This window comes from Rousettus aegyptiacus, unplaced genomic scaffold, assembly GCF_014176215.1.
Source record: "Rousettus aegyptiacus isolate mRouAeg1 unplaced genomic scaffold, mRouAeg1.p scaffold_m13_p_8, whole genome shotgun sequence".
Taxonomy (NCBI): Eukaryota; Metazoa; Chordata; class Mammalia; order Chiroptera; family Pteropodidae; genus Rousettus; species Rousettus aegyptiacus.
In genome coordinates, this window is record NW_023416311.1 from 108,456,498 (window position 1) to 108,483,507 (window position 27,010).

Consider the following 27,010-nt stretch of genomic DNA (forward strand, 5'->3'; position numbering starts at 1 on the left):
TCCCCCGTTTAGTAGCTGCGTGGCTTTGGGCAGGTGCCTTGGCCTCTCTGGGGCCCAGTGTCCTTATCAGTGACTGTCCCTCACCTCAGGAAGATTATGTGAATTGGAATCTGTAAAGCCTCTAGGATGGCACACAGCACCTGGTCCGTGTTTGGCAAATAAACCAAGCGTAAGGCAAGTTATCAACTTTGAGTCCAAAAAAGCAATTGACGAATGGACGCACATTGGCTGAGAGCAGTAACGTGGAAACTTAAAACCAAAGCTGAGCGCAAAACACGGATTTGTTTTATGTATATTTTTTTGTTTGTTTGTTTCCACACTTAGCAAACGGGCACTTGGACGGTCTCTGCAGAGCGTGGACTCTAGACGTGTCAGGATTCCCATGCCAATGCCATCTCAAATTTCCCTGTCACCATTTTTAAACTCATATGCCAGCATGTGAAGGGTCTCTGCCAGGCGCTTTTTGCAAAATGCATTTACTCGATTCCTTTTGAAAGGGTTACAGATGAGCCCGTGAATCTGGGGGTGCAAAAAGGAGCGGCGGCCTGTGCCACTGTCCCCCACGGGAGCCGGGGCAGCGCGGGGAGGTGGGGGAGCCCCGCGGGGGGTGGGGGAGAGCCAGCTCGGCAGCGAGCGCCCCAGAAGACTTTTCCCCTCCAGAATTTAAGAGGCGTAACAGACAACTGTCCCAAGCCCTTCGTCGCCCGGCCGTGGCTGAGCACATCGGTCCCATGCTGGAGGGTGACAAGCGCCGTGGCCGCTAACCGCCCCGTGTCTGAGCTGAAGGGCTCGTGCCCCCCAGAGCAGCCACGGGGCGCACCGTCCGCTGCCCGCGTCAGCCCCGGAGGCCCCGATCCCAAGGCTGCCCAGGTGGCCGGGCTGTGAGCGGGCGGACGGCGGTCGCCGCGGGCTCTGACCCCCCTTCTTTCTCCCCCGGCCCCCCAGGAACAGCATCGCCGCCTCCGCCGTGTGTGTCTTCAACCTGAGTGCCATCTCGCAGGCCTTCAACGGGCCCTTCAAGTACCAGGAGAACTCGCGCTCCGCCTGGCTGCCGTACCCCAACCCCAACCCCAACTTCCAGGTAATCCCGGGGGGCAGAGGGGCGCTCCGTCATCATCCCTTCCCCCCCCCCGCCCCCCGCCCCCAAAGATGCAGGCAGCTCGTGGAGTCGGGCTGGGGCCGTTTCAGCCCCGGCGCCTGCCCGGGCAGCCTTGGCCCCCTGGGACCCCGGTGGACGGTCCCACACTCGGCTGGGCACATGTGAATAGACACAGGCCTTTTGTGATCTGAGGGGCCCAGACCACAAAGCACCTTTTGTCAGCTGCGACGCCAAAGGCCGGACTGGAAAAGGCGAGCACAATGCAGCAGGTCGGGCATCCGGGCTTCAATTAGTGCTAATGACGGCGGAGCCCGCGTCCCCAGAAACGCTGGTCCCTAATGAACGACGCCGGGATGAATGGGTCCGGGGCACAGAGCAGCGGAGACACACAAACAGAATTAGGGCTCTAATTGGCGAATGTGGCGAGATTTCCTCTCGGGGTAAACAGGCCGCGCCGGGCAGCTGGGAGGGAAGGGGACCAGATGGAGGCCATTCGTCCGTAAATCGCAAAAGCACAGGGCACGCGAGCCACGACGGGCCCTGCCCGTCATTCACTCCCATCTCCCAGCGCGCAGAGGAAGCCGGGTGACAAAGAGGTGAGCGATCCGCTCGTGGCTGGTGGGTCAGCAGGTGTGCGAGTCCGCTTGGCTGCCACCACAAAGTACCACAGGCCACATGGCTTGAACGAAAGACGTGTATTTCCTCACAGTGCTGGAGGCTAGACGTCCAGGATTCCGGTTCTGGCCGATTCTGTGTCCGCTGAGAGCTCTCGCCCTCGCGGGCAGACGGCTGCCTTCCCTCTGCGTCTTCACGCAGCCTTTCCTCGGGGCACTGGGAGACACACTGCGCCTACGGGACCAGGGTCCCCCTCGCTTATGGCCTCAGTCACCCTCAGTCACGTCCTTAGGGCCCCCTCTCCACATACAGCCACACTGAGGCTTAGGGCTTCCACAGAAGAATTTGGGGGAGATGCAGACATTGGGGCCGTGCCAGCAGGCTTACCTGGAGGGCCTCTCTTCTCACAAGATCGTCACCGTCCTCGTGGGCATCGTGTTTAGGGCTGCCAGCTCCGGACCCGGTGCTCGGCGCTTCCCGTGGGTCATGTCACATGCAGTGGCGGGGCTGAGGTCTGGAACGGCTTCCCCCACAGACAGAGAAGGGCGCTGGGCCTCAGCGCAGGCAATCCGGCCAAGGACATAGGGGATTAATGCCTGAGCTGGTCCCCGGATGCAAAGCCCAACCTCTTCGGAGTAAAGGGCCATTAGTGACCCTAACAGACCCAGGCCTGTGTCTAGGCCCCCAGATTCTGGTTGGTATATCATCCAACATGTAAAACCTCTGGCTTTTGAGAAAACTGGGGGTATGGAGAAATTCTGTTATTCTGCACTTGAACTTCAGAGAGAGCATTCAATTCTAATTGTTTTAAAAGAGTTTTTTTTTTTTTTAATTTTTTAAAGAGCATAGGATTGGGACTAAGATGGGTGGTTTGCACATCTTCTCTTGCCATTTACTGCTTTATAGGGAAAATTACTTACCATATTCCATCTCGTATTTCCATCCATAAAGTGGGGAGGGAGAGATACCAATGCAGAGGAAACTTTAGGAATAAATTTTGGTAGCACAGCAGTTAACACGCATTGTTTACTATGTAACGCACATGATGAAGATGACTCGGGACCATTCATCGCGTGTCAGGTGAGCTGACAGTTTAGCGGGGGCCGAACATGCCGTGGTCGCTCTTCCCAATGACATACGTGCTTTCTTGTTTGTGTAATCATTAACCGAACATTGACTCTTGGCCCCTTTGTTGAGTCTCTGCATCTGAACCCCGCCTGTTCCCAGATGTTCCCGAAGGTTGAAAAAAATTAACAGCGACGCTCGCTGTGTTTATAGGGCTCCTCTATCGTCTCAATGCTACCAAGCCTTCAGCGCGAAAGGCTGCACGATGAACAGCGTCTCAGCGAACCCGGGACGCTTTACCGCCTCCAGGCCGCGAGGAACATTCCGCGCCTTGGTTTGGATCCGTAGCACACAGCGAATCCCCTCATTTCCACAGGCATCTGGGTTTATAACGCCAGTGTCACACGGAAGGGCTCACTCACTTTTCTGAGATGGGACCAGGTCCGTGCAGAATAATAAATGAAGCCTGCAGCTATGGGCTTTCGCTCCGCTGAGCTCGTCTTTTTTGGGTAGAGCTTAAAATTTGTAGGGACCAAGGTTATAGATTATGGTGATTCTTTGTGTAATGCCTAGTACGCATGCGTACCAAGGGTTCTCTTTTGGTTTACTGTGTCGGATAAACACACTAGCACAGGCGTCCTTACTGAATTCATCTGTGGGACCATCTAGGCTGGCATGCAGTGGGGTACGTTGTGACTAAGGATCCATCCACGAGTCATGTATAAGGGGCCTGCGTTTGCAATAACCAGGAGTGAGAAGTGATTTGATTATCATTATTATTATTATTATTATTATTATTATTTTTTGCCTACAAGAATAACATTTTGGAACATTTGACGTTTGGAATTTTATGCAGCACTTATCCGTTAGAAGTAGGTAATTCATGAGAGGAGCAGAAACATGATTCAGGTTCAGGAAGAAGAATGGGTTAGGAGAACAGCACATAATCTTGAAGATTTAACACGGACATCCGGGTTGAAAACAAGAACAAAACGACAAAAACTATGTATCAGTCGCCATCCGGAAACCACTGCGGGTTTGGCTATAGAATTCCGCCCTGTCAGAGGCTGCAGTCCCCCCAAGAAAAACGCCGTCCCGACCCAGGAGCACAGCTGGGGTGGGTGGGACACACTCTGGGATCGTCTGCGTGGACCCGCCCGTCAGAAACGATGGAGCCTCAATGGGCTTCGGACCCTCGACAGCGGTCCGGCAGGTGAGGAGGCCTTCGCCGGAGGACCACATGTAGGGACGTGGCCGTGTCCTCGGGATCCTTCGATACAGATGCATGTTTGCAGCAAGACAGGAGAAGGGAGCGCCGTGGAAACCCGCATCCCCGGCCGGAGGCTGGGTGATTGCGGACTTGCCCGCCAAGTGCCCGCGAGCTGGGATGGGCACGGATCTGTGGTCCTTGAAACAAATAACGAAAAATGCTAGTATCATGGCATTGAAAAATTAGCGTTATCAACCTTATTACGTTCAGAGGCGTTAATAGGACCAGCGGTGTAGGTTGCCAGCCGCGTGAGGACAGTCACTCTGTGCTTACCGTTTTTATTGGTTTCCTCTTGCACTGAGTCCCCGGGGCGTCACAGAGACGCCGGAGAAGCCCAATCTACAAGGCACGACTAGAGAACGTGCAGCTTACTAGAGAGCTAAGCGGGTTACGGATGATCCAATAAATATGTGCCGTACGTTTAAACAGCTTTCAAAATATTCGAAAAAGAATCCTCGAGTGACGGTCATTACCGGCCGGAGAAGGAAACCAACATGCTGTATGTAGAGTGTGGCTCGAAAGCAGTGTTTGGCTCATGACTTGGTCCCCAGTTCCAGTGTGTGGGCACCCCCGCCCCCCCCCAACCTCCCAGTGATCCTCCCACGCCATCTGGGAGGATGCACCCCATTCTGATCAGACCCCACGGGTGACAGCCTCACCCCAACCCCCTTCTTCAGATGACGGTCTCAGGGCGTCGACCTTGCTCCGACCAGTTGGAACACAAAGAAACGTTTCACTGGCTAGATTCCCGGTTTCTTATAAAAGGACGGGACTCAGGGCAGCCAGGTGAAGCGGACGCACGGGGACAGGGCGAGGAGCGTCCACGACCTCACCGAGCACGTCACTCTCCGGCACCTCCACATGTCCGCCAACCAGGAAGTCCCCGAAAGTCATCACATGGGATTTTTATGAAGGTTTTATTACAAGGGTTGGGTGGATTAAATCATCGGCCATTGGCGATTGGAACCAAGCTCCAGCCCCTCTCTCCTCCTCGAGGGTGGTGGGACCGGAAGTTCCGACCCTCTAGTCACCTGATCGGTGCCTCTGGCAACCAGCCCCGGGACTTAAGTGCTTTCACACTATTATCTCTGTCATCCTTGAGGAAATCCCAAGGGTTTTAGGATTTCTGTGTCGGAAACAAAAAGACCAAGGTTAATTTTCTTATGATAAATCACGAGGTCACAAGTGGATGACTTAATAAGACTCGAGGTCCAGGGGGAAAAACACGGGGTGCTCGGTGGTCCTACTCCGCAGCTGCAGCCCCCTGCAGGCTCCTGGGCTCCCAGATGCCCCAAGCGAGGCGAGGGGTCCTCAAGTCTAGGTCTCTAGATTTCTATGATGCCATTTTTTTTTTAAGAAAGCACTGCGTAAACAAAACAAAACCCATGTGCCAAACGCCACCCAGCAGGCCGATAGCTGATGGCCACCCACGCTGAAGGACTCCACTGATTCCAGGCAGAGTAAACGGCTGGGTGCAAAGCCACGCTCAGAACCGGAACGCACCTGTGCAGACGGCGGGCCAAGTCGGGCAGCGCTGCCGTCCGTCTCGGAGCTGGCTGGTTAACAGCCAGCGTTCCGAGCTCCAGGATCACTGTTAAATATGGTAATTAGGTAAAATCTCCGGGCACAGCCCCCCACCCCGCCCCCGCGCTAACTGCTAGCGCATGCGCCATTGATTTCCCTCGTCCCTCATTCATTCATTCATTTTCCTCTGAGCGCTGCTGCTCGGTGGACCGCAGACCTGCTGTCCTGCGACAAGGCAAAGGCATTGGCCATTTATCATCCGCCGAATGGCTCTCCTGTGCCAGGCACACTGTCTCCTGCCTTGGCATTTACAGACACTTGCGATTAATTTACAAACGCTCTCCACTGTTATCTTGGCTGGCTCACGCAGCCCTGTGAAGTGAGCAGAGTGAGTGCTTTTTTTCTAACCATTTTGTAGGCAGAGATGTTATCGGTCCAGAAATTCGTGTGCCTGAGGCTGCAAAAGGCCAGTATTCAAATGTCAGAGTTTGGAGAAAGGAAAGGTTCATCGATCAAGAAGGGACCCAATCATGGAGATGGGGGCCTTAGAGGTTCCTCAAATCTACCTTAAGAGAGCCCAGAATCCAGGCTTCTTTCATGGCAAGGGAAGAGGAAATGGGAGGGGCAAGAGATGATTGACAGCCACATACATCCGGGCACCAACAGGACCCAAGGGAGAGTGTGAAATCTCTAACTCTCTTTGTTCCCAGCCTTTGACCCCTGACCCTGCTGATCTGAGTCAGGTCCTGAGGCTCCTGCAGATCTCGCTAATCGGTCACTATTTTGTACGTATGTCCCCATCTCTTCATGAGTGGCACCTTCCTGCTGGGAGCTGTTTCTCCAAAACCTCACTCCTCAAGCAGAATGTCCCTCTGATCATTAGCAGGTGTACAGCAGGAACTATTAGGCCGAAGGCCATGGGGGAAAAAATGCAGGCTACAATTAAGATCGAGTCAGGGAGAGTAAGAGCTTCGCTCCGCTGCAGAGTCAGACCCTGAGAGGCAGTGCCTCGCCTGACCGAATGTGGTCCCATCACCGGGCGGGCACAAGGGGCGGTCCCTGCAAGGATATGGCATCAAACCGAGCATCGGACCCGACTCGAAATCCATTTCCCTCCACGATTCTCTAATTCTACAATCGGCCTGTCATTTTTATGGCATGTAGGGTATTTTATCAAGGGCTACAAAAATACCATCTGTTTTTTAAAAAAGCAATTTCTGTCTTATGCTTGGCACCGCTAACCTGGTATAAAACCAAGCATTAGAAATGACATGTTATAACAGCACTTTCGGATGGTACGGACAGCGAAACCAAGTCCCATCGAACGCACTTGTGTGAAGTCGTGCTACGGCTCAGCCCTTATTGGTATCAGGACGAGAAGTTTATGAAAAAAATGAAGACGGTTGGTGGCGATTTTCCGATTCTGTGCTCTGTCCCAGGAAAGCTTTGCTTTCTTTCTCACCCCTTTTTTTTTTTTTTTTTATCTCATCCTTGCCCAAAACCATCCTACATAACACCTCCCAGCTCCTTCGCGACATGGCTCTGGATTTAACTTTCAGCAATTTCCAGGTTGGTCCCCCCCCCCCCCGCCCCGAATACCTCAGATTCATCTTTATATATTTCCTCGGTCTGAAAATCTCTCGCTTTCCTTCCTTCCACTTCCTTCCTCTGCAATGTTCTCTCCCTTCCTCTCCCCACCCCCGCTTCCTTTATCTCCCCATCCCCTCTCGTTTTTCAGATTCACCATGGTATTGCTCTTTCTAGGTTCTAAACATTTTTGTTTGTTTGTTTCTTTGAGCTTGGAACGTGAGCACAAATCAATAAGCCAGCATATTGTTTTTGTAGCCCATGAGAACAATTTTAGAATGATATTACATAATTTGCAGATTAAAATGGCCTAATGCTATCTCCGTGGACTCCATGTCTTGCTTATGGACTACTGCTTCGACAAAAAAATCTATAAGTCTGTACGATGTATTCGATTGCTGCATTTTCAATTTGCCTGATTTATCAAACAGATATGACAGTATGCATTTAGCCAAACCGTTCCCGGGTGATTCAACAGGTGATGAGGAGGTTTTGTGCATATGCTGTTCAAATTAAAGTCAGCAATGATTTCTACTTTATTTATTCTTTTTAATTTCTGATCATCCATTTATGATGGACTTGAGAGACTCCCCAAATACCGTGAGTCTAAATCTAAAATGGAAAGGCCACCAAGGACAGGGACTCGGGGGGAAGGAGAAGCCGGCAGGTTGCCCGCTTCAGCGGTCCGGTTTCCCAGTCGGCCCCCGGCTGGGTGACCAGGGGCCGGTTCCAGTAACGGCCTGTTCTCCCCCGCAGTGCGGCACCGTGGACCAGGGCCTGTACGTGAACCTGACGGAGAGAAACCTGCAGGACGCTCAGAAGTTCATTCTGATGCACGAGGTGGTGCAGCCGGTGAGCGCGGTGCCCGCCTTCATGGAGGACGACAGCCGCTTTTCCCACGTGGCCGTCGACGTGGTGCAGGGCAGGGACGCGCTCGTCCACACCATCTACCTGGCCACAGGTAGGGGCCCCCCGCTCTCCCGAGGGCTCTGCTACCAGCTCCTGAGCTCATGTTTTAAATTCTAAGCGTGCGATTTCCAGGTCAAGTTTGGGTCTGTCTTCCTCACGAGCAGCAGAACACACGATGCTCCCTCGTCCTTCCTCGCCCTCTGTGCCTCTCGTGGGAAGTTGGAATGTCACTCCCCTTTTTCACTACGTTAGTCATCATTTTCAAACAATGTCTTGTTTTCTTAACTATCCTTCCTTATCTTAACTTCTCGTAAAAGAAGGCTTTTCTTGGCGAGTTTAATTTGGATGCTTTAAGACAACAGAATTTGTCTGCGGACATTGCTGGGTGAAATATCATCCTAACGGGCCAGCAGATAATAAGCCAGCACCTACGGAGACGTGGCGAGGTGTTGACAAGCTCATACAGTGGGGGTGAATCGGGCGATGTGGTCACGGGAGCCAGGGAAGCTCCTGTACTTGGCCGGTGACACTTGGCTTCTCCCAGGAGGTGACAGTTTTAAGCTGAGAGCTGGCTGGGAAGTTGAGAGCTGGCCTGGCGTGAGGAGGGGACGCAGAAGGAGCCAGGTGCGGGAGCGGTGAGCTGCGGATGGCGCCCCCGTGTGGTCAGGCGAGGTCAGGACAGGCTGACCTTCAGAGTTTCGATGCAGGCCACTGAGGATCAGTCCCCAGGAGGACCGGGAGGGACAGGGGGGAAGCGTGGAGGAGGTCAGCGCGAACACTGCTGCGAGCGAGGCTTCCAGAAGCTGCCGGCGGGGGCTGGGAGAGGTCCGCGCGGGCGCCCGGCGGGGCGGGGCGGCCCGAGAGTTAGTCCTTTGTTCGCGTCAGGAGCGGACACAGAACTGCCATCCCGTGGCAGGGTCTGCCTTGCTCACCGGCCCGGAGGAAGGACCACATCTCTCTTCCTGCCGTTGTTATCCTTCATGCCCTCGCAGGGTGCCTGGCGCCTGTTAGGTTGGATGAACTGGGCTTTTCCAAAAGTGTTTTCTCCGTGAATGCCCTGGTCGCTGCCGCGGATAATAGAGTGCGGGTTCCGGGAAGCTGTCAGGAAGTGGGATGGGGGGTGGGGTGGGGGGCGCGGGGGGCGGGGGGGGGCGGGGGGCGCGGTGGGGGGGGAGGATGGGGAGGATGGGGCTGGGCCCTTGCAGGCCTGGGGGGTCCGTGCAGAGCAACCCGAGGCCTCCGCCCGGGGATGCTGACCCGCTCCACGCCCATGCGAAGGTGATGCTCGCGTCCCCCGCGAGCATCTGATACTGTCCGATGTCAGCCTCAGTTCAGCCGCGCGGCAAAACGCCAGAGTCGGGGCGGCGGACCCGGCAGGAATCTGTTGCTCCGGGCCGAAGGCCGGAAGCCCAAGGTCGGGGTGCTGGCCGGTGTGTCTCCGGCGAGACCCCCCCCCCCCTGGCTGCGAGACCCCCGCCTTCGCACTGCGTCCCGCACGTGGTGGAGACAGAGGCCACTCCGTGGGGTCCCCTCTTCCAAGGGCGCTCATCCCGTTCGTGAGGGCCCCACCCCCGTGACCCGATGACCTTGCAAAGGCTCCGCCTCCAGATGCCCTAGCTGAGGCCTCAGCGAGCATCGTGGGCGGGCGGGCGATCAGTCCCCAGCAGCGAGCAGCTTGTTCAACCGCAGTTTAAAACGTGCCCGGAGGATGAGACACCTGAGAATTTTTATCGCAAATGGTAGGTTTGAACAGAACTGACATCAAATCAAAATTTAGACCAACTTAGATAAATCGTAGCTATGAAATGAAATCACAGTCAACATCCACAGCTGTTTAAACAGCGCGGTTTTCAAGAACCTTGCTCGCCCCGGTCTGTTTTGAATGCTCCGCCCCCCGCCCCGGCCTGGCCCCTTCCCCGGTGTCCCGAGGCTGTTGCTCAGGCCGCCTGGTCCTGTCCCCTGCACACGTCACATGCCACTCAGCACACGCGTCTTACAGAGACTCACCTCTTTTGTTCCACACGCCTGATTGCTTGGTTTAGTTTTATTCTACAGCCTGTTTCCATGTTGAATCACGACGTGCACGAAGCTGTCGCTAACCCGAGACACAGGTCGGGAAGTGGGCAGAGGGGGACTCTTCCGCAGCTTCCATGTCTGGCTGGTGGGGGTGTCGGTTAAAGCCAAGGGGAGGAGGAGTTCGCAGTGGGTGGAGGTCCCTTCCAGCAGAGGAACGGCCGTGGACGCGTGGCCCCCGAACCCCATTCGGGGACTCGGCAGACACGCAGAGTTCTACGGGAGGCCGGGTCCGCAGACGGTGTTTAAGTTCGTTTCTTCCAGCGTGATAATGCTGACTACAGAACCTGTGCCGGCTGCGGGTCCCATGCCTCGCCCAAGCGCGGGCTTTCCCCTGATGCCACCGGTCCATAGGTCTGGAAGGGGACCTCTTCCCTGGCGAGGTTTCATCTCAGGGGGTCTACTGCATGACTCCAATGCTCCCCCCTTATTCTGTCCCACCCTTATTCAGACACCATGTCCTGAAGATTGGAACCCCGTTCTGCCTCTGCTAATCCTTTGTTTTATTTTACCACAAGTTTTATTCCCTTGATTCGAACCCTTATTTCCAGAGTACTATTTTGGACCAGTGTTTGTTCAAATTGAGTGTAGACAGGACTCACATGGAGGACCCATGGAAATGCAGGTTCCAGAGTGAACCCCGTGGGGTTCCGAGTCAGTACAGGGAATCTGTAATTTTAAGGCTCCCAAGAGAATATGACGCTGTGGGTCTCTGGACCATAGTCAAGTGACGCTGTTCCAGGTGAAATAATGCTGTTCTTGACCCAGAATCTCTCTCTGAGGGTGCATCTTGCATTCTCTGAATCAGGCACCGACGTTACTGGGATTGGCTCCTGACTGTTTGTGAGGCAGATGTGAAGTCTGCTGCCTGGTGAGTCTGTCAGACATGTTTACTCCTCACGTCAATAGTTGCCGGTATGAGTTTCTAACTCGTTGGCAAAACAGCTTTAACATGGTTTGAAAGAAAAAATGCTTTAAGATGCAGCAAGTTAATACAGAATGATTAAAATAGATGAGGATTAGAAAAACGGGGTCACAGATGTTCTCCCACAGAGTGCGGTGATCCGGACACAGACAGGCAGAGGCACAAGGAGTGAGTTCCCTGAGGTAAAAGAAGAAATGAGTCTGCAAAACTCGAAGTGTTTGAACAATGTCGGTTCAGAGTAAATGAGGACTAGATGTAGCCAGGCTAAACTTTAAAATTCCAAGGATAAAGAAAGAATTATTTAGGCATTCAGGAGAAAAAAAATTCTACAAATAAAAAAAAAAAAAGGAAGGTAGGTGGTCCCAGAACCCTTTGTAGCTGCGCAAATCTGTGAAACATGGTTTAACATACTCTGAGAAAAAGAAAAATTTGAATCAAGGATGTTAAACTCAACCAGGGATAAAGAGAACGGGTAGATAGCGCCCAAAATGAAAATCTCAAGCAACAAAACTCCATGCTGCCTCTGCCAGTCATTCATTTTATTTTTCCATAGCTTTTAGTCCTTTAATTTAAACCCTTATTTAGAGCAAGAAAGAATATGGGAGAACAGATTTATATATATACATATATATGAACGAATTGGAGAAAAATTAAGTGTGACTCAAGAGTTTTAATCTAGACCCATCTTTCCTTCAAAAATAGAGGCATATGGAAAATTTAGGGTTCGAGCATCTGTGACTCCTCCTTTAAAAACACAAAACCTTGGTTTCTAGCCAAAGAAGAAAATCAGAACAAGATCCTCAGGAAAGAAGTGGCGGAACAGGGGCTGGGAGATGCAGAGGGGTTCCCAGTGAGAGGCAGGGTATAGGACGGTACCCACTAATAAATTTCCTTTCTCTTCTCTCCTCCAATAAGCTGTGACAGGAAAGTGTGTCCAAGTAGCCTAGCACGTGTCCTTTTGTGGCTCAACATAAAGGAAAGCCCTCCCCTCCCCCCGACCCCCTACTGCTCCACCCCCGGTGACACCTGATGGCATCACTCCCCGTCCTTCCTGCTCCCTCCCTTCCTCGCTCTGTCAGCCCTGGGACGCACCGCCAGGAACGCGTTCGCTCGTGATCCTTGTCTCACGCTCTGCCTCCTCGGCTGTCACAGCCCCGGAAAGTCGCATGGCTGCACGCCGAGGCGGGCGCCGATGATGTGCGCGCAGCAAACCATATTCAGAAGCTCAGATTTTAATCCAAGTTTGTTAACAACGACAACGACAATCATAATAGCAAAATGGAAAATTTGGTAAAGAAAGGGAATGACATGAATGGATAAATGTTTTTCAAGGTTACTGTCCTAATTATTCCTACAGAATGAATTGAAGGGCAGCACCGAGGGTAGAAATAGGATAAAAATCAGGGTAAAATTCCTTTCTACAACATCAGTGTGATTTTGCTTCAAGATCTGCCAATTCTACAAGAATAAATAGGCATCGTGATGACATGTCATTGCATTGCAATTGTGCGGTGAAGACCAGTCTGTGATGAAGGCCGTCTCTGTCACAAAGGAGGTCCAGGAGGAGATGCGTGTGGCGGGCCTGGCGAGCAGACAGGTGGCAGTGTGGACTAAGGCACGCATGTTGGCAAAAATAGATTCTCGAGGGACAAAAGAAATGTTATTTTTTTGTGTGCGTACAAAATATAGACATACAGGCATCACATTAACAGATAATACAAACTTTAGTCTTAAAATTTCATAAGTGGTTGCACAAATTGCAGGAAAAAATGTGAAAATCTCGTTGCTATGGCCTTAATGAAAAAAGTTGAGAATCGTGGCTTTTGGGCACAGGTTCAGCCTGCGTCCTGGACGTTTGCAGGCTGAGGGAGCAGGTCCCGTTGAGAATGGCTCGGGACGCGGCGTGGTTTGGGCTGATGAGTGATTCCCGACAGCTCCTCAGATGGAAAGAGCTCAGATTCTCCTGAGGTGACTCAGCAGCGGGCACAGCAGACAGATGCCCTGCCCTCAGGAAGCTTCTGCCAGAGAGAGAGAGAGAGAGAGAGAGAGGAAGTTACATGAAGTGTTAGGTGGGAAAACCACAAATCGGGAAGAAGGAGCAGAGGGCGTCTGTGTTCAGAAGTCTTTTCTAAGGGCGACGATGATTTTCGAGGTACTAGGTAAAGACTACAATTCACTCCCAAGGCCTTCAGCTTTGTGGGAGGTCCCACCTTGACCATTTTCAGCGGAGAGTAGACCCCATGGACCCGGCCTTTATAAAGTTTGCAGCTGCTGATGGGAGTCTCACGGAGATAGAAGCCTGATGGAGCGAGAGAAGGGGTCACCAGATGGGTGATGTCCTGGGGGTCCCCAGGCATCGGGGTTAGGAGAGCCTGTGGGAGAAGGAAGGAGGTACCTCCTGGGAGGCCTGGGCCCCCGAACCGTGCTCCTGTTGTCTTCCGCTTGGCTTTGCCGGGAGCATCACAGAAAAATATCACCACCGACGACTCCGCCCTCTCCTTTCTTCCAAAGAGAGCCCACCATTCTCACTGTTACTCGCCACCGAGCATTGCTAAAATCCAGACATCGGTTATGCTTTCGAAACGAACTTGTAGAAAAAGCAAATTAATCACCACCTGTCTAGAAATTTCTTCTGCGAGAGTAGCAATTGGCAACCAGCTCAACCAAAGCTGAATCCCGTTCCTGACTTTCTTACCTCCCTGTGCGCAGTCTCTTCCAGCACCTAATTCTGAAGGCTTTTAGCTCCCTTTCTAGAGAGAGGAAGAAGAGACAGCCGAGTGAGGGTCCGGCCTCAGCGTTGCCATGGACGAAGGACGTAGGACTTGAGAAGCCCTCAGGAGACCCTTTAGGTTCCCCAAATGAAGTGATACATTTACTATTGCCATCGCTAACGACTATCTCCCTCGGTATTTATAATCAACTTGCAATTATCTAAAGTGTCGCAAGCCAGCATTAAATTGCGAAAATGCTATACCGGAAAGACTGTTTACAACCGCTCCAAATTCTGTCCTTCCCGCTGGAAACTGGGAATCCGAACCTAACTTGGATGGGCTCATTCCGCATGTGCCCATTTGTGTAAGAGGTTCCCATAGGCTGAAACGGAAAGTTACGTAGTTTAAATGCTGATTAGGTAAAATTTAATAAGTTTTGAGTTTAATGGTAGAATAACTACTATGAATATTAGCAATGAAGGAAAATCCCAGTTATGTGGTATTATGGATTAAATTGTCTCCCCCCAGAAGATATGTTGAAGCCCTGGCTTGCCAAAATCTGAGAATGCGACCTTATTTGAAACAGGGTTTCTGCAGGTGTAATTAGTTACATCGTACTGGAGCAGGGTAGACTCTTAGTCTGCTAAGACTGGTGTCCTCAAAAGAGAAGAGAGGCACATACAGAATGAATGACATGTGACAGCAAGCAGACCCTGGAGGCCACTGCCAGCAGCTGGAAGGGACAAGGAAGGGTCCCGCCCAGCGTCTCGAAGGGAGTGCGGCTCCGCCACCGTGACTTCAGGCTTCCGGCCTCCAGAACCGTGAGGTAATACATTTCTGCTGCTCTAAGCCGTCCAGAACGTAGCGTTCGACTGCTGCAGCCCGAGGCCACGAATTCCGCTGGGGTCCGCTTTTCCACTTTGCATCTGGTCTTCCAGCCAAATTTAAAGTGTAGTCCGGCCTGCTACTGCCCCCCTGACATTTCACAGTGTCCTGAGCTCACTGAGCAACGTTAGTTCTATAGGATTACTTCACGCCGGGCCCAATTAAAATGAAAAGTCTACTGTTGAAAACAGTTTAATATATGCCAAACCACTTGAAACGGTCGGAACACAGCTAATTGTTTTGTCTTACTAAATATAGGCACAGAAGTTCTTATATTTTAATGTGTTTTGTTTTGAAACATGTTTTCTGAATAATCTTAGTAGCTTATGCCTAGTTCCCCAACCACAAAGTAATATGAAATTATGTGCTGTGAATGAGGAAATATCCCAATTTGCTCTAAATGGGAGGCAATTTCCTTCGTTTTATGGAATAGCTGATGTCGCCGCTCTCCTCTCGGTCTGCGTTCTCTCTCCCTGTTTTCCTCCGTGTAAATCTTCCTGCCTTCCTCTTTCGTGTTTTGCGTGAAAGTTGCCCCAGGTCGTAAATCAGTGTGGTCCATGGATAAAAGAAACGAAAACTGTCTCTTCATCATCTTTCCACGGAAATTCTATCTAGTGCACATTTTTTGATACAGCTCCTTTAAATTTCATGACAGTTCCTGGAATTACAGCACGGTCGTCTCCAGTTCCCAAACCGGCTGTCCTCCTGTTGAGTATATCACTGTTGCTGTGTGAAGTGTGGCGTCGTAACTCCAGAGGGCTTTCAGCAACGTCCACCCAGCGCCCCAGGTTTTCTTGTTCGGTGACGTCTGCGTCACCACTCCTGAGGGGAAACATTCAAGCCACTTTCCACTTTCTATACGAGAATTTCGTAGGACGAGTCTAATGGACACCATCAGTTATTGGAGTATGTGATTAAGGGATGTGCTTAAGAAGTTTTCACAGATATTTTTGTCCTGGATAAGTCAGTTAGGAGAAGACCCACTTGTCTAATAATTTGATGACGAATCTTCAAGTGTTACTATAAAAAGATTTTTCTTATTGACTTTAAGAACATAGGTCTTTGTAGGTGATAAAGCTCCCAGTTAAATGGCTTCTCCATTCTCATTCATTTCTTTTATTGTTGCAAATACATTAAATACATTTTACAATTATTACTAACACTTGCTAACCACTTCTCTTCATACAAAATGCTTGTATTAAGAGATTTTATCCATCTATCTGCCCGTCTACCTATGGAATACAGAGAGACAGAGAGAAAGAGAGAGCGTGCGCTTCCTGTGTTCAATACAGAGTCTGATGATTTATTTTTTTGTGAAAAAAATTCTAGAGTGGAGATGCTACCAGTGTTTGAACTTAGATAGTCAAGTTCTGTCTGTTTTTTTCCTACTTTCTCCATGATGAGTGTGTAATCAACTAAGTAGTAAAAGGAAATTACTTTTAAAGGAAGAAATCTAAGTTCTACCACAGTAAGTCCATCCATTTTATCAGGACTGAACATGGCAGCCTGCAAGTTTTCAACTTACCTGATTCGCCCTCATGTTAATGCAAATTTGATGTCAGGTCTCCCGGGGTATTTATAGGTACCAGAGCTAGAACTCAAATTATACTCAGAAACCTCATAAAGCCCGAATGCTGATGATCAGGTGGGACTTACAGCCCCATGTGGTCTCTTCCTTTGTCCCATGTTTAGCTGTAAAGTTCAATTAAGATACCTGGGCTGGGTATTAAAACGAATTCCACACGATCCTTAGTAACGTGTGAGACAGAGGCCGTTTAAGGTCGTCTAGCAGAAGGCTCGGGTCTGCTTCTCTTAGAGGCATCTATTGACCACGGAGGGGGCACACAGGGCCAGGAAGAATGCAAACAAGCTTCAGGGGCATCTCACGATCCAGCTTCACATGGAATGTTGTCGGTACTCCCTGTAGTTATGAATACAGACGAAAAGCTTAGTCATCAGTGACAGTAAAGTCAAGGGGCCAGTTTCAGGAAATGGTTCATGAGAGAACTACGAGTACCCTTCCTCCAGAGTTAAGCCCTCCAAATACTTAGGTGAGGGATGGCAGGAATAGCCCCACCCCCCGTGAGAACCCCAGGCAAGCTCAGCTGGGGTTGGCTGTCACTGTTTCCCACGATTTCATCTGACGATCACAATTTAGAAGAGCATCTTCAGAGCCTTAGGTGAGTCTTGCTGTTCTTGTTCCCCGCCTTCACCTCCTGGCACCGGCACCCTGAACACAGATCCCCGGGGTGACCAGACAGACAGCCGCGGCCTGGAGCGGCCCAGGTCTTCTCGTTTCCAGAAAGCCGTGTATGTGATCAAACAGGGTTTGCCCGCGGCAGCTCTCAGGACTCCAGCCGCCGCCGCGGCTGCTCCCTGGCCCGCCGCACGAGTCTCTGAGCCGCGCGAGTCTCTGAGTGGCGCTGTCTGAGCGGTGCGGACGTGCCCGCGGATCTGACCTTGCCGCAGCCCTCACCTGGTCGTGGCGCTCAACCCGAACCAAGCTGCTCCTCTCGGTGGCGAGGAAGACGTGCACCGGTCACTTCGGGTGTCGGTTGTGCGGTACGGGCACCCGTTTCTGCTGCCCCGCCCCCACCCCCGCCAGCCTCGTTGCTGCGTTTCTTGATTCACGTTCCTGTCCCCCTAATCACTGTGATTCCGGCTGTGCAGAGGGCTCCCCGCCAGATCGCCTCGAAGGCTACCGGTCAGCTCGCACGGTAGCCACGCTCAGGCCGGGGGCCCACTGACGTCAACTGTGGGTGGGCCAGGGTCACGTGTGCTACAAGAAGGGGCCTGTTTCTTCAGAAGGAGCAGGGCGGCTGAGCTCAGAAGGAGACACCAAGCTTCGCAAACACTTCCACAAGGTGTCTGTAGGATGTTCAGAGACTTGTAAGTTTCGCATTGCTATGAAACATAGTAGCATGATGTCAGCTTCCAGGAGTGAGGAGCCTGGGCACTGCCTGGCTGCGCCGCCTGCCCAGGGGCTCACCGGGCTGCAGTTGAGACCTTAGGTGGGACCGCGGTGTCATCCGAAGGCCTGACAGGTGAAGAACCCGCTCCAAGCTCAGTCCGGCTGCTGGCAGAGGCTAGCCGAGGCCGCCTGCGGTCCCCTCCCGCATCGCCTTCTCCACGTGAGCTCTCACCCCACCCGGCCTGCAGAGAGCACCTTCGTCCACAGGGCGGGCCCCGACCCTCTCCTAAGCGCTTCACCTGATTAAGCCAGGCCCACAAAAGAGAATCCCACTTGGACGAATTCAAAATCAGCTTATTTTGGATCTTAATGACATCTGCGGAATCCCTTCACTGTTGCCATATAATGTCACCCAATCGCAGGAGTGACATGCTGTCATCGTATTCGGGTCTGGCCGCTCAAGGGGAGGGGTCTACATTATTGTGGAGCCCATGTCAGAAATCTGCCGCCCGTTCGAGGCCTCTTAGATGTCCCCCACCCCACAGGTGCTCTGTGCCCCCACCAAAAACAAAACAGAAACAGAAGCAAATAAACCTCTAAATGTAAGTCTTGAAAGTTTAAAACTAAATGCAAAGTGTTTCTCCGCGGGGCACACAGCCGCTCCTGCAATCGTTAGTTCTGTTCACATTTACAGGGCAAAGCAGATCCTCCTCGGGTTCGCGCTGCTGGGTCGCATCGAGTATTCGCTCTGTACCTGGTTCTCTAGACCGGACCGAGTGAGCTCGTTCCCCGCTGGCGCCGGTGCCGCGTGAGCAAATGTGCGCAGTGGAAACAAAAGTCTGCGGCGCGGCAGAGGAGGGCGAGGGGAGGAGCCGCGTGTCTTACGGCGTTGAGCAGCTCGGTCCCCGCGCATCAAAAACGAAGGAGCAACCAAAAACCCCTGACGACGTTAAAAACGTCAGGGCCGTCGCGTCTCCGCCGCGCCCCTCCGGGCACGTCTGCTCTGCTGCGGCCGGTGCGGGTTCCTTTCCTGACCGCAGGGATGAACGCCGTCAGGGCATCGTCCTGCCGTCACCCACACACGGGGAGGTGGCTGCATCTCTCCCCCAGGGGGCGCTGCCGCTCTGGCACCCAGTGTTTCCAGGCCCCGCCCTGGGAATAGTCAGGGTTCCCACAGGAAGAGGCTGTCCTCCGCCCGGGGTCGCCGGGACCTCTCGGGGAAGTTTCATGATCCCTTTGGGGATGCAGGGAGCAAAACTGGAGAACTCCGCCCCAGCGCCACACCCCCGACGCGCGCGAGAGTAGTATGTGAAACTGCTGTCACCTGGGCCACCACGGTCGCCCTCCGGACTGTGAAATTAGAAAGCAGAATTCTTCCCGGCGCCACAAAATCTGGAATAATTCGATTCTGTTACGACGTGGCAACACATTGAATCTTCGCACTAGGAAAACTCAGTTGACTGGGTGAGTCTCGGCGGGGACATGGTCGAGGGAGCTTTGCGAAGGTGCCGGGCCGCCCGGGCCAGCGTGGAGCTTCGTCCGATTACAGCAGACAGATCACTCGTAGGGTTGTGTATGCCTCAGTTGCTAACATCTGCCTTTCTCATGCTCCGTCTTAACACATTCTGCTGTCCTTGCTAACTTGCGTATCCGACCCTTGCCTGGCAATAATGACCCACCCGTGCTAAGCAGACTTCGGCCTTGGCCTCTAGGTAATTAAATTCTAAAGCGGACCACAGTGCATTCACAAGGAGTAGGAAGGAGTAGCTGCAGTCAGTCTCCACGGCAGGATGAAGTATCGTTAACGACGACATTATATATATGGGCTTTTCTTCCTGAATTTGTTACACCCCGGGGTGACTGGAAGAAAAAACGCCCATCATTCCTTGCAAAACGAGCCTTTGCAGAGGAGGTGTGGGTAGAGATATCCCGTAGTGTCAAAGGAAGGGCTTTGAGAGACCCGTAGGAATGCTAAGGTGTGGGTGGTGAGGTGTGCCTAGTAATATTGTGGTTCCCACCTGGAACCCATTAGAAGCAGTGGCTTCTCCCCAGAGCAGTTTGGTGAATTAACACAACCCGCTCCCTTCCACCAGGAGGCCTGCAGCCAACTGTGGTCCGGGCAAACAACTTGATGGAGATGCAGTTACTGACAGTGCTCGTGTGTACAGACAAAGCCCTATGTGCCAGCAAGTGCTTGTCATTTACGGAGATGCCAGCATCAGAATGTCTTTTAATTTGGTTTTATCAAAAAGGGTAGCATAGTCCCACAAAGAGGTTAAAAAGGCGTCCAGTTACTTTTGGGTTCGAAATGCTTTCATCCCCCTTTCCTTTCTGAAACATAGAGATGGCCAAGTCATTGTTCGTTAAGTGGGCATTTTATGGTCTTCAGAGAAAATCGTCTTTACAAAAAGTTGCTGCAGGGATTCTATTCAGAGAACCACAGAATTCTAACAGTGTCAAGAATGGATGATGTGTCCAGCTAAGGCCCTCAGGGGCAAATGCTGCTGCTGTTACCTGACCCAGCTGACTTACCTGTTGGATAAGTTAAGCTTTTCTTAAGAGAAGATGAGGACAGTGACTTTTGATAATGAGCTCTTGTCTGAAGAATCAAGGCAGCCTGAACTCCACCAACCCCTGAAGTCAGGAATACCTGAAACTGTAATTATGTCCCAGTTGCTCTTACAGACCAAAGAAAAATCAGTGTGCAGAAGAAAGTCACCCCGACTGCTTTGCATCTGCTGACCTTGGTGAACGCGAAATGAGTGCGGACAGCCAGCGAGATCGGAGGCAGGAGGCAGCTGTCCACTCAGCCATCCTTCCCATCGTCCGGCCCCATTTTCATTATTTTAACCAACCCAGATATAAGTTTAAATAACCCCAAACAAAAAAAAAAAGAGAGAGAGAGAGAAACTCTGAGCCAGGTAAGAGCATTCAATGCAAATCAATTAACTTTCTGACCAAGTGATTGATTATCATCACTTTGTAGATGTCTGAAGCCTACAAAAGCTAAACTCTGTTTGAAATTAAAGCGTTTTAAGATGGAAAGGATGTTCAGAAGGACAGTGCTTGTTGTCTATTTTTAGTCTAGCTCTTGAACTCCAGCTGAGTATAATGAAACTGATTAAATATCTAACTCTTTTGTACTTGAGGAATTAAACGAATCGAGAGAAAGGGAAAAAATTCGCTCAAGAAAGATTTCTTTCTTGAACTAGAAATATGTGTGAAGCATTGTGACATGAGGCTAAAATGATGAGACTTTTCTTCAGTTGCTAAATGGTGGTCCTAAGACCTGGAGAAGTCGTTTTTCGCACCCCAGACCAGATACGACGTATTAGAGGCCTTAATTTTTATGTATTTGTGCCAGCGATAAAAACTTCAGTAATTAATTGTTCAGATACTCAAAGACATTTATGAAGTTTTGAAATAATAAAAACAAATTCTTACTTTAAGTATTGAAAATGATCTCCAAGATTAATTATTGGGGTGGGGGCTTCATTTAGGTCTTCACTGATATGATCACTTAATTTCTGAACTCTGACCTTGACCATAGCAAAAGGACACTGGCTCCAAGTGGAAAACAGCCCCAACCACAAAAGCCTGGCCTTGACCTTGGTTAATCGGGTCTTTAAAGGCAGTCTCCACAATGAGCTGATGCTCTTTGAGTTAAAGTATCATTTTTATTTTTTTTTTCAATTTGAAATTGTATTGGTTACTCAATGTCGGCATTTAAAAAAAAATATTTTCGTGGGCAGCATTCATCTGACTCTGCGTGGATTGGATGCAACGGCTGTCTTGGCCTTTGTCGAATCGCTTACCTGTGAGGAGTCACCTCACAGCTTGTCTTCAGGAGTCTCTAACTTTCAAAGATGGGTCTTTAACCTGCACCCCTGGGTCCTCAGACTCTGAGGTCTTCCTGGCTTGAGCGCAGAGAAGGCCAGGACCCCAAGGGCTCAGGCTGAGTGCCAGTTCCCCGTGCCCTAGCTGGGCTCTGACTTCCCCGCAGTTTCAGTGACAAAGCCTTTGACCTTCTTGCTCATGCGCTGTGGTCCAGCGCTCTCCAGTGTCTGAGTTCTGTCCCACATCCTCTGACATGTCCATCCCAGGAATCAGAGGACCGTCCGTGTGCCCTGTGCTTGGTCCTGCCCGGTCGCCTTCCCCGGTCCTCTGTCTCCTGCCGCCTGACTGGGACCCTCACTACGGCCTCCGTGGGGAGGGGATGTATCTCTGGTGTTGGAGCCAGGCTGCCCCTCAGCCACTTGAATCCTAGTTAGGGAAAAATGGCGACTTTTGTCAAGACTCGTTTGCCTTCCATGTAAATAAGAAGTGAGCTGGGATGCCACGTGGATCAGAAACAAATGTGCACCCAGAAAAGATTCGGGGAGCCACACGGGGAAGTCAGCGCCGAAGCCAGCGTGCCCAGGGGCCTGGAGCTGCGTCGTTAGCGTGGGGCGTGTTCAGTGGCCGGGTGTTCAGCAAGTCCTCTCAGTCACGGGTCACAGTGTAAGCCCATCCCCCTGCCCAGGGACGTGTCGGAATTAGTGCGGCTCCTGCTCCTTGGAGGCCGGCAGGGGCACTTCTGGCCCTTAGATGTTTGTCCCTTATTTCAGACTCCCGTTTTCATGCTTTGGGAAGTCTGCCGCTCGCCCTTCTGTTAATTAACCTCTGGGCTTATGCGCACGACTTCCTGTCCATGCCCAGGGGGAGCGTGAGTCTCAGACTGTCAGATATAAACTCAGCGCCTTTACCAGACCGTGTTTCGCAAAAATAAGACGCAGCAATCAGAAGACATCGTGGAAAGTCCGATGGTCACCAGGAAGGTTTGCCGAGGAACGAGCGGCGTTCTGCCACCCGGCTGGCTTCTCCCTCCCACACCTTCATCCTTCATTCTCTCTTAGTCAGACACCAACGGAATGTCCACCCTTACCTCCCGTGGAGCCCTTCCTCCTTGACGGTCCCTCCTCCCACATCCGAGGCATTATGTGGGTAACGGGGAAGCGTGTCGGCTCACACCCCAGACATCCTCCGGAGGATAACTGTCACAGCCCCGAAACACACAGCTAGGGAACAGAAACGTGTATATCTTATTATATACTTATGCCCCTTTTATTTGTCATACTTATTCCTACTTTAACATATTTGCATCTAAAATTAGCTTTCCATCGAGTGCAGGTATATATGTAGGGAGGCAGCATGTGGTGTGGGGCGGGTTTGCACACCCAAACCTAAAAGGGTCAAGAGCTGCATTCCATAGCGTAGTTTTCCATTTTAACAAGGCTTTTTGGGGGGCACAGCCTACCAACATGGTACCGCTTTTGGTGTGTGTGTTCAATATGCGTGTTGGGTAGAGGAAGTACATAACGGGCCCACCAGTCAACCCAGCAGCCGGGCCAAACGGCAGAAGAGCTCAGGAGCTGCGAGGCGCCGTGCGCCCCACGCGGAGCCCACGCTCTCTCCCCGAAAGTACCGCTAGCTGGAGTTCGTTTTCATTGCTTCCTTGCTTGCTTTAACAATTTCACCGCATTTTCTACCCTAAATGGCATGGCTTAGTTTTACGTGATTAGGTTTATTAGATAGAAGTACGTTATCCTGAGAGCTGCTTTTCAAAGTTGCGTTCATCTTTTCTTTTTTATCAGCGATTCATCCATCTTTACGCAGGCAACTCAAGCTCCGTCATCGTCGCTGCCTCGTACTTTCCCTTTGTGTGCCCGAGTTTAAGATAACCTTGTCGGTTGGCGTTTGGGTGGATCGCAGGATTTTGCCGTCCTCAGTGATGCTGCCAGAAGCATCCTCGTCACGTCTCCCGGAACTCGTGTGGGACTCTGTCCGGGGCAGGGCTTCCCGATCGTGGCAACCATACACAGTGACATTCTGCGTGGCACACTGGAGAAATCAAGTCGCCTGCCGCCACGGGCGACCGACCCAGCAGGGTGCCGCTGCCCGCTCCGCCTGCGAGTGGGGATCTGTGTCACTGTGTGTTTGCGGTCCGTGTGCGGTCCACGGTTTGGGCTGCTGAAGTTGCTGACTCACAGGTCCTAGGATCTTCAGCCGCGCTACGTTCCGAATTGCTGACTGATGTGGTTTGCAGAGCTCAGCACTATCTCGAGCCAGTGTGGGGCCCTGAGCAAGCGCCCTCACACCGGACTGTTTCCCAAGACCGTTTTCTGGCTCCAACCCAGTGTTCTACCCTCCCTAGGGACACTTAACCCCGCGTGTCCAGGAGGCACAGTCCCTAACATTCCCTGCTCTGGTCAGGTCAGCCTCTCCCTCGTATGCCCTCGTTTGCTTTTGTGCTGGCAAATGCCTTCTCATCCTTCAAGGTCCAGCTGAAAAGTGTAGCCTTAGCCTTCTCCATCCTTTCTGCAAAGACTGGCTATCCATTTCTGCCTCTGTTTCCCAGAGACACAGGGGTCTGGGAACACTCACACCCCCACCCCGGAAGAGAGTGAGGGAGCTGCTTCGGGGGAGCAGGGAGGTGGCTGCCGGGCGGAGAAGGTACTGAGGTGTCCTCCTGGGAGGAGCCACAACCGTGCAAAGCCGGCAGCTGTCGAAAGGCGTGGGGCGTTCTAGAAAGACCGAGGCATTGACGGTAGCGGGAGCTGGGCGTGGAGAGACAGGAGGTGAAGCCAGCAGGCAGGGCGGGCCGGACCGACGTTTTTATCCTCACACATGAGTTCAGGATTTCTGCGGCATGGACAGATCTGGGCCAAAGGGGAGACACAGCTCAGCTCTGGACGCGCTGAGTTCCACGCACATGCGTGGGTCTGAGAGTCGATTGGAAATCCTTCTGTGAAGCTAGAGAGAGAGGACTGGGTCAGTATTAGAGACCTCGGATCAGTCTGCAGCCCTAGGTATGAGTAAGATCATGCCCGAGGGAAGCACACGAAAGCACCAGCTACCAAATATCTGGGCGCCTCAGCCGCTGGTCTCTAATTAGTATCATGTAGCAATTCTGAAAAATGGCACAATAATTTTCTTATTCCACTGAGTAAGAAGCTCTCTTTTTTCTTTGAAATTAATGTTGTACATGTACAAAAGTGCTTAGCGTAGGTTTTTCTCAAGCATCTCAACCCACACCTAATGGAATCAGAAGCAGTATAAATTTTACCACTGGGGGCGAGGGGGTAATTTAGACTCTGTATTCCTGCCTACTGACAATCAGAGCAGAGCTGCCAAGTTCGCCAACTAAGGGGTTGTTTTGCAATTTAGGTTCAATAAATCTCAGGCAAGTAATTTCCTTCTGGAAACTTTAATTGCCTCCTTAGCAGACGATGAGAGTTAGATTTAAGCTGTGGGGTTAGATGAGAGCTTTAGAAAAGACGCCCAGAGGACTCTATTAATTGTGCTCTCATTTTAAATGTAATATGGTTTTTATTCACAGGAAACTTCAGTAGTAAATTTCCTGTAAGCACCAGCTTATGATTTAGAGGGCTGAAAGGTGCTCCTGAGGTTTCGTTCAGTAGGGCTGATAGTCTATAAGCTGAGAGGAGCAAGAAAGTCAGAATAGCAAACTCTTGCATAACACACGCTGTGCACCAGGCGCCGTCTGCACGAATTCGCTCCCTGCGTGGCCCTGGACCCGTGAGCCGGGCCCCAGGGTAGAGGAGGCAGAGAGACATGGGAGTCACCTGGAACCCGGAGTCTCAGGGTCCACACGCCGAGCCATGTGCTCTGCTTGAGCACCTACTGTGTGCCGGACACTCTCCTAGACTCCAGAGAGTCCATGGTGAGCACCACACGCTGTATCCCCAGTGCCTGGCTCCCTGGAGCTTACAAGCAAGGGTGAGGATACAAGAATGTGAGTTAAATTCATACTCTGAGATAAAAGAATGTTGGATATAATTTATGACTAGGATGTTTAAACTGGCTAACATATTCTTTTAGGGGGGAAATATAAGCCATTAGTTGAAGCTAATAAAACCGAGTTAATTAAAATCTCTTTTTTCAGGTACCCGCTAGCCAAGAAGACCTATTTTCCTCTTTTAATTCCCTTTTACCAGAGAACTGGAGCATTGAGCTCCCGGTGCCAGGACCCATTTAATTCATTTGCTCAATTATAAGTTAAAAGAAAGGACTTTCGTAACATATTAGTTGTCTGCTACTTTGGGGTAAGGACCGGCTGAATTGATGAACTTTGTATAATGATCTGTTGCTATGGCAACCTGCTGCCCAGCGAGTGGAAGAGGGCATTTCATCATTACCTCATGGATAATGGTTGGGAAAGCAAGGGATGCGAATTCAAAAGGTTTCCTTTCACACAGCTGTAATTCTGTGTCAATGAGACAAGCCCTGAACATGGCTCTTGGATACAGTGTTGGGGAATCAGAGTCAAAGGCACCGTTTAGCTTGCCAGGTTACAACCTTACTGTCCACAGCAGCTCTCCAGGGCTGTCACCGGTCACCCTTGTCAGAATTGCCACTTGTCCCTTTTGAAGTTTTAATTTCTGTACGAGGTTCAGCACAGGGAGAGCTGAGTAATAAAGCTTCCTTTAAAACATAACAAATCGTAGAGACTCAAAAGAGAAAAATAGAATATAAGTAACAGATTTAACTGTCCTGTGCTTTGCAATAACCCCTGCGTCTTTGTATCGCGTTTTCTTCTAGCCCTCTGTTTACTTCTTGATAAGATTTTTTTTTTTTTCTTACAAATCGAATGAAAAAATGTTACCACTCTACCCTCTGTTTTTTTTGTTGTTGCACCTTAGAGGAAGTACATTTATTATGTGTTTAGGAAGTGCTTCCGGCAGCTCCGTTAGTGACTGTGTCTTTTTTTCTCTGCCCAAGGATCTCAAGGTCATCAGAATGGCAATCATTATACACATGGGGGCAACGACTTTCAGTTATTGCTCGTTTCATTGTTCAAGCTTTAGTGAGCTGCAGAAGGCTCTCAGGGCAGATGCAAGTATGAAAACTCAAGTACTATTGTTTTGTTCACAGCAGTAGTGAATGTTTTATCGAGGTGACCACATTTCTTTTTCCCCCTTTCCATTCTTTCTTCCTGCCTTCTTTCCTCTCCACAAACTCTTGAATTTTGGTGAGACTGAAATTCTACAAATCTAAAAAGAAATTCATTACACCAGTGACCTTTGCCTCAGATGCTTGAAAGTTCATTCCTGAGCAAGTCATTAGTTCTTTCTAATTTCCCTCCAAAGGTCACCAGAGTCACCAGAGTCATTAGCCTAACGGTAGTGATCAATGGCATCAGCTATGTGAATTATTGTATAATGTTTATCAAAATGCAGCAACTTTTCACAGTTAGGATCCTCTGTCATCTCCTGCTTCTTTTCTAACCCACGACAATATGTATAGGGCATACAGGAGGCAAATGCCAATATGTGAAAATATTGGCTTGTTAATAATATGAATCTTACAAGGTAAAAGAAGAATGGAGTCTAACATATAAGTTATAATGCCTTTGCGTCAGAATTTGAGTCATAAT

General features: G+C 50.9%; 1 protein-coding gene across 1 annotated transcript in view; it reads left to right on the plus strand.

Moving 5' to 3' along the window:
* Positions 1-27,010, plus strand: part of SEMA5A (semaphorin 5A) — a 384,915-nt gene that overhangs the window by 274,866 nt on the left and 83,039 nt on the right. The window contains exons 10-11 of the mRNA XM_016164969.2: positions 946-1,081; positions 7,917-8,121. Of these exons, the coding sequence (XP_016020455.2) occupies positions 946-1,081; positions 7,917-8,121 (341 nt within the window). The remainder of the gene's footprint in view (positions 1-945; positions 1,082-7,916; positions 8,122-27,010) is intronic.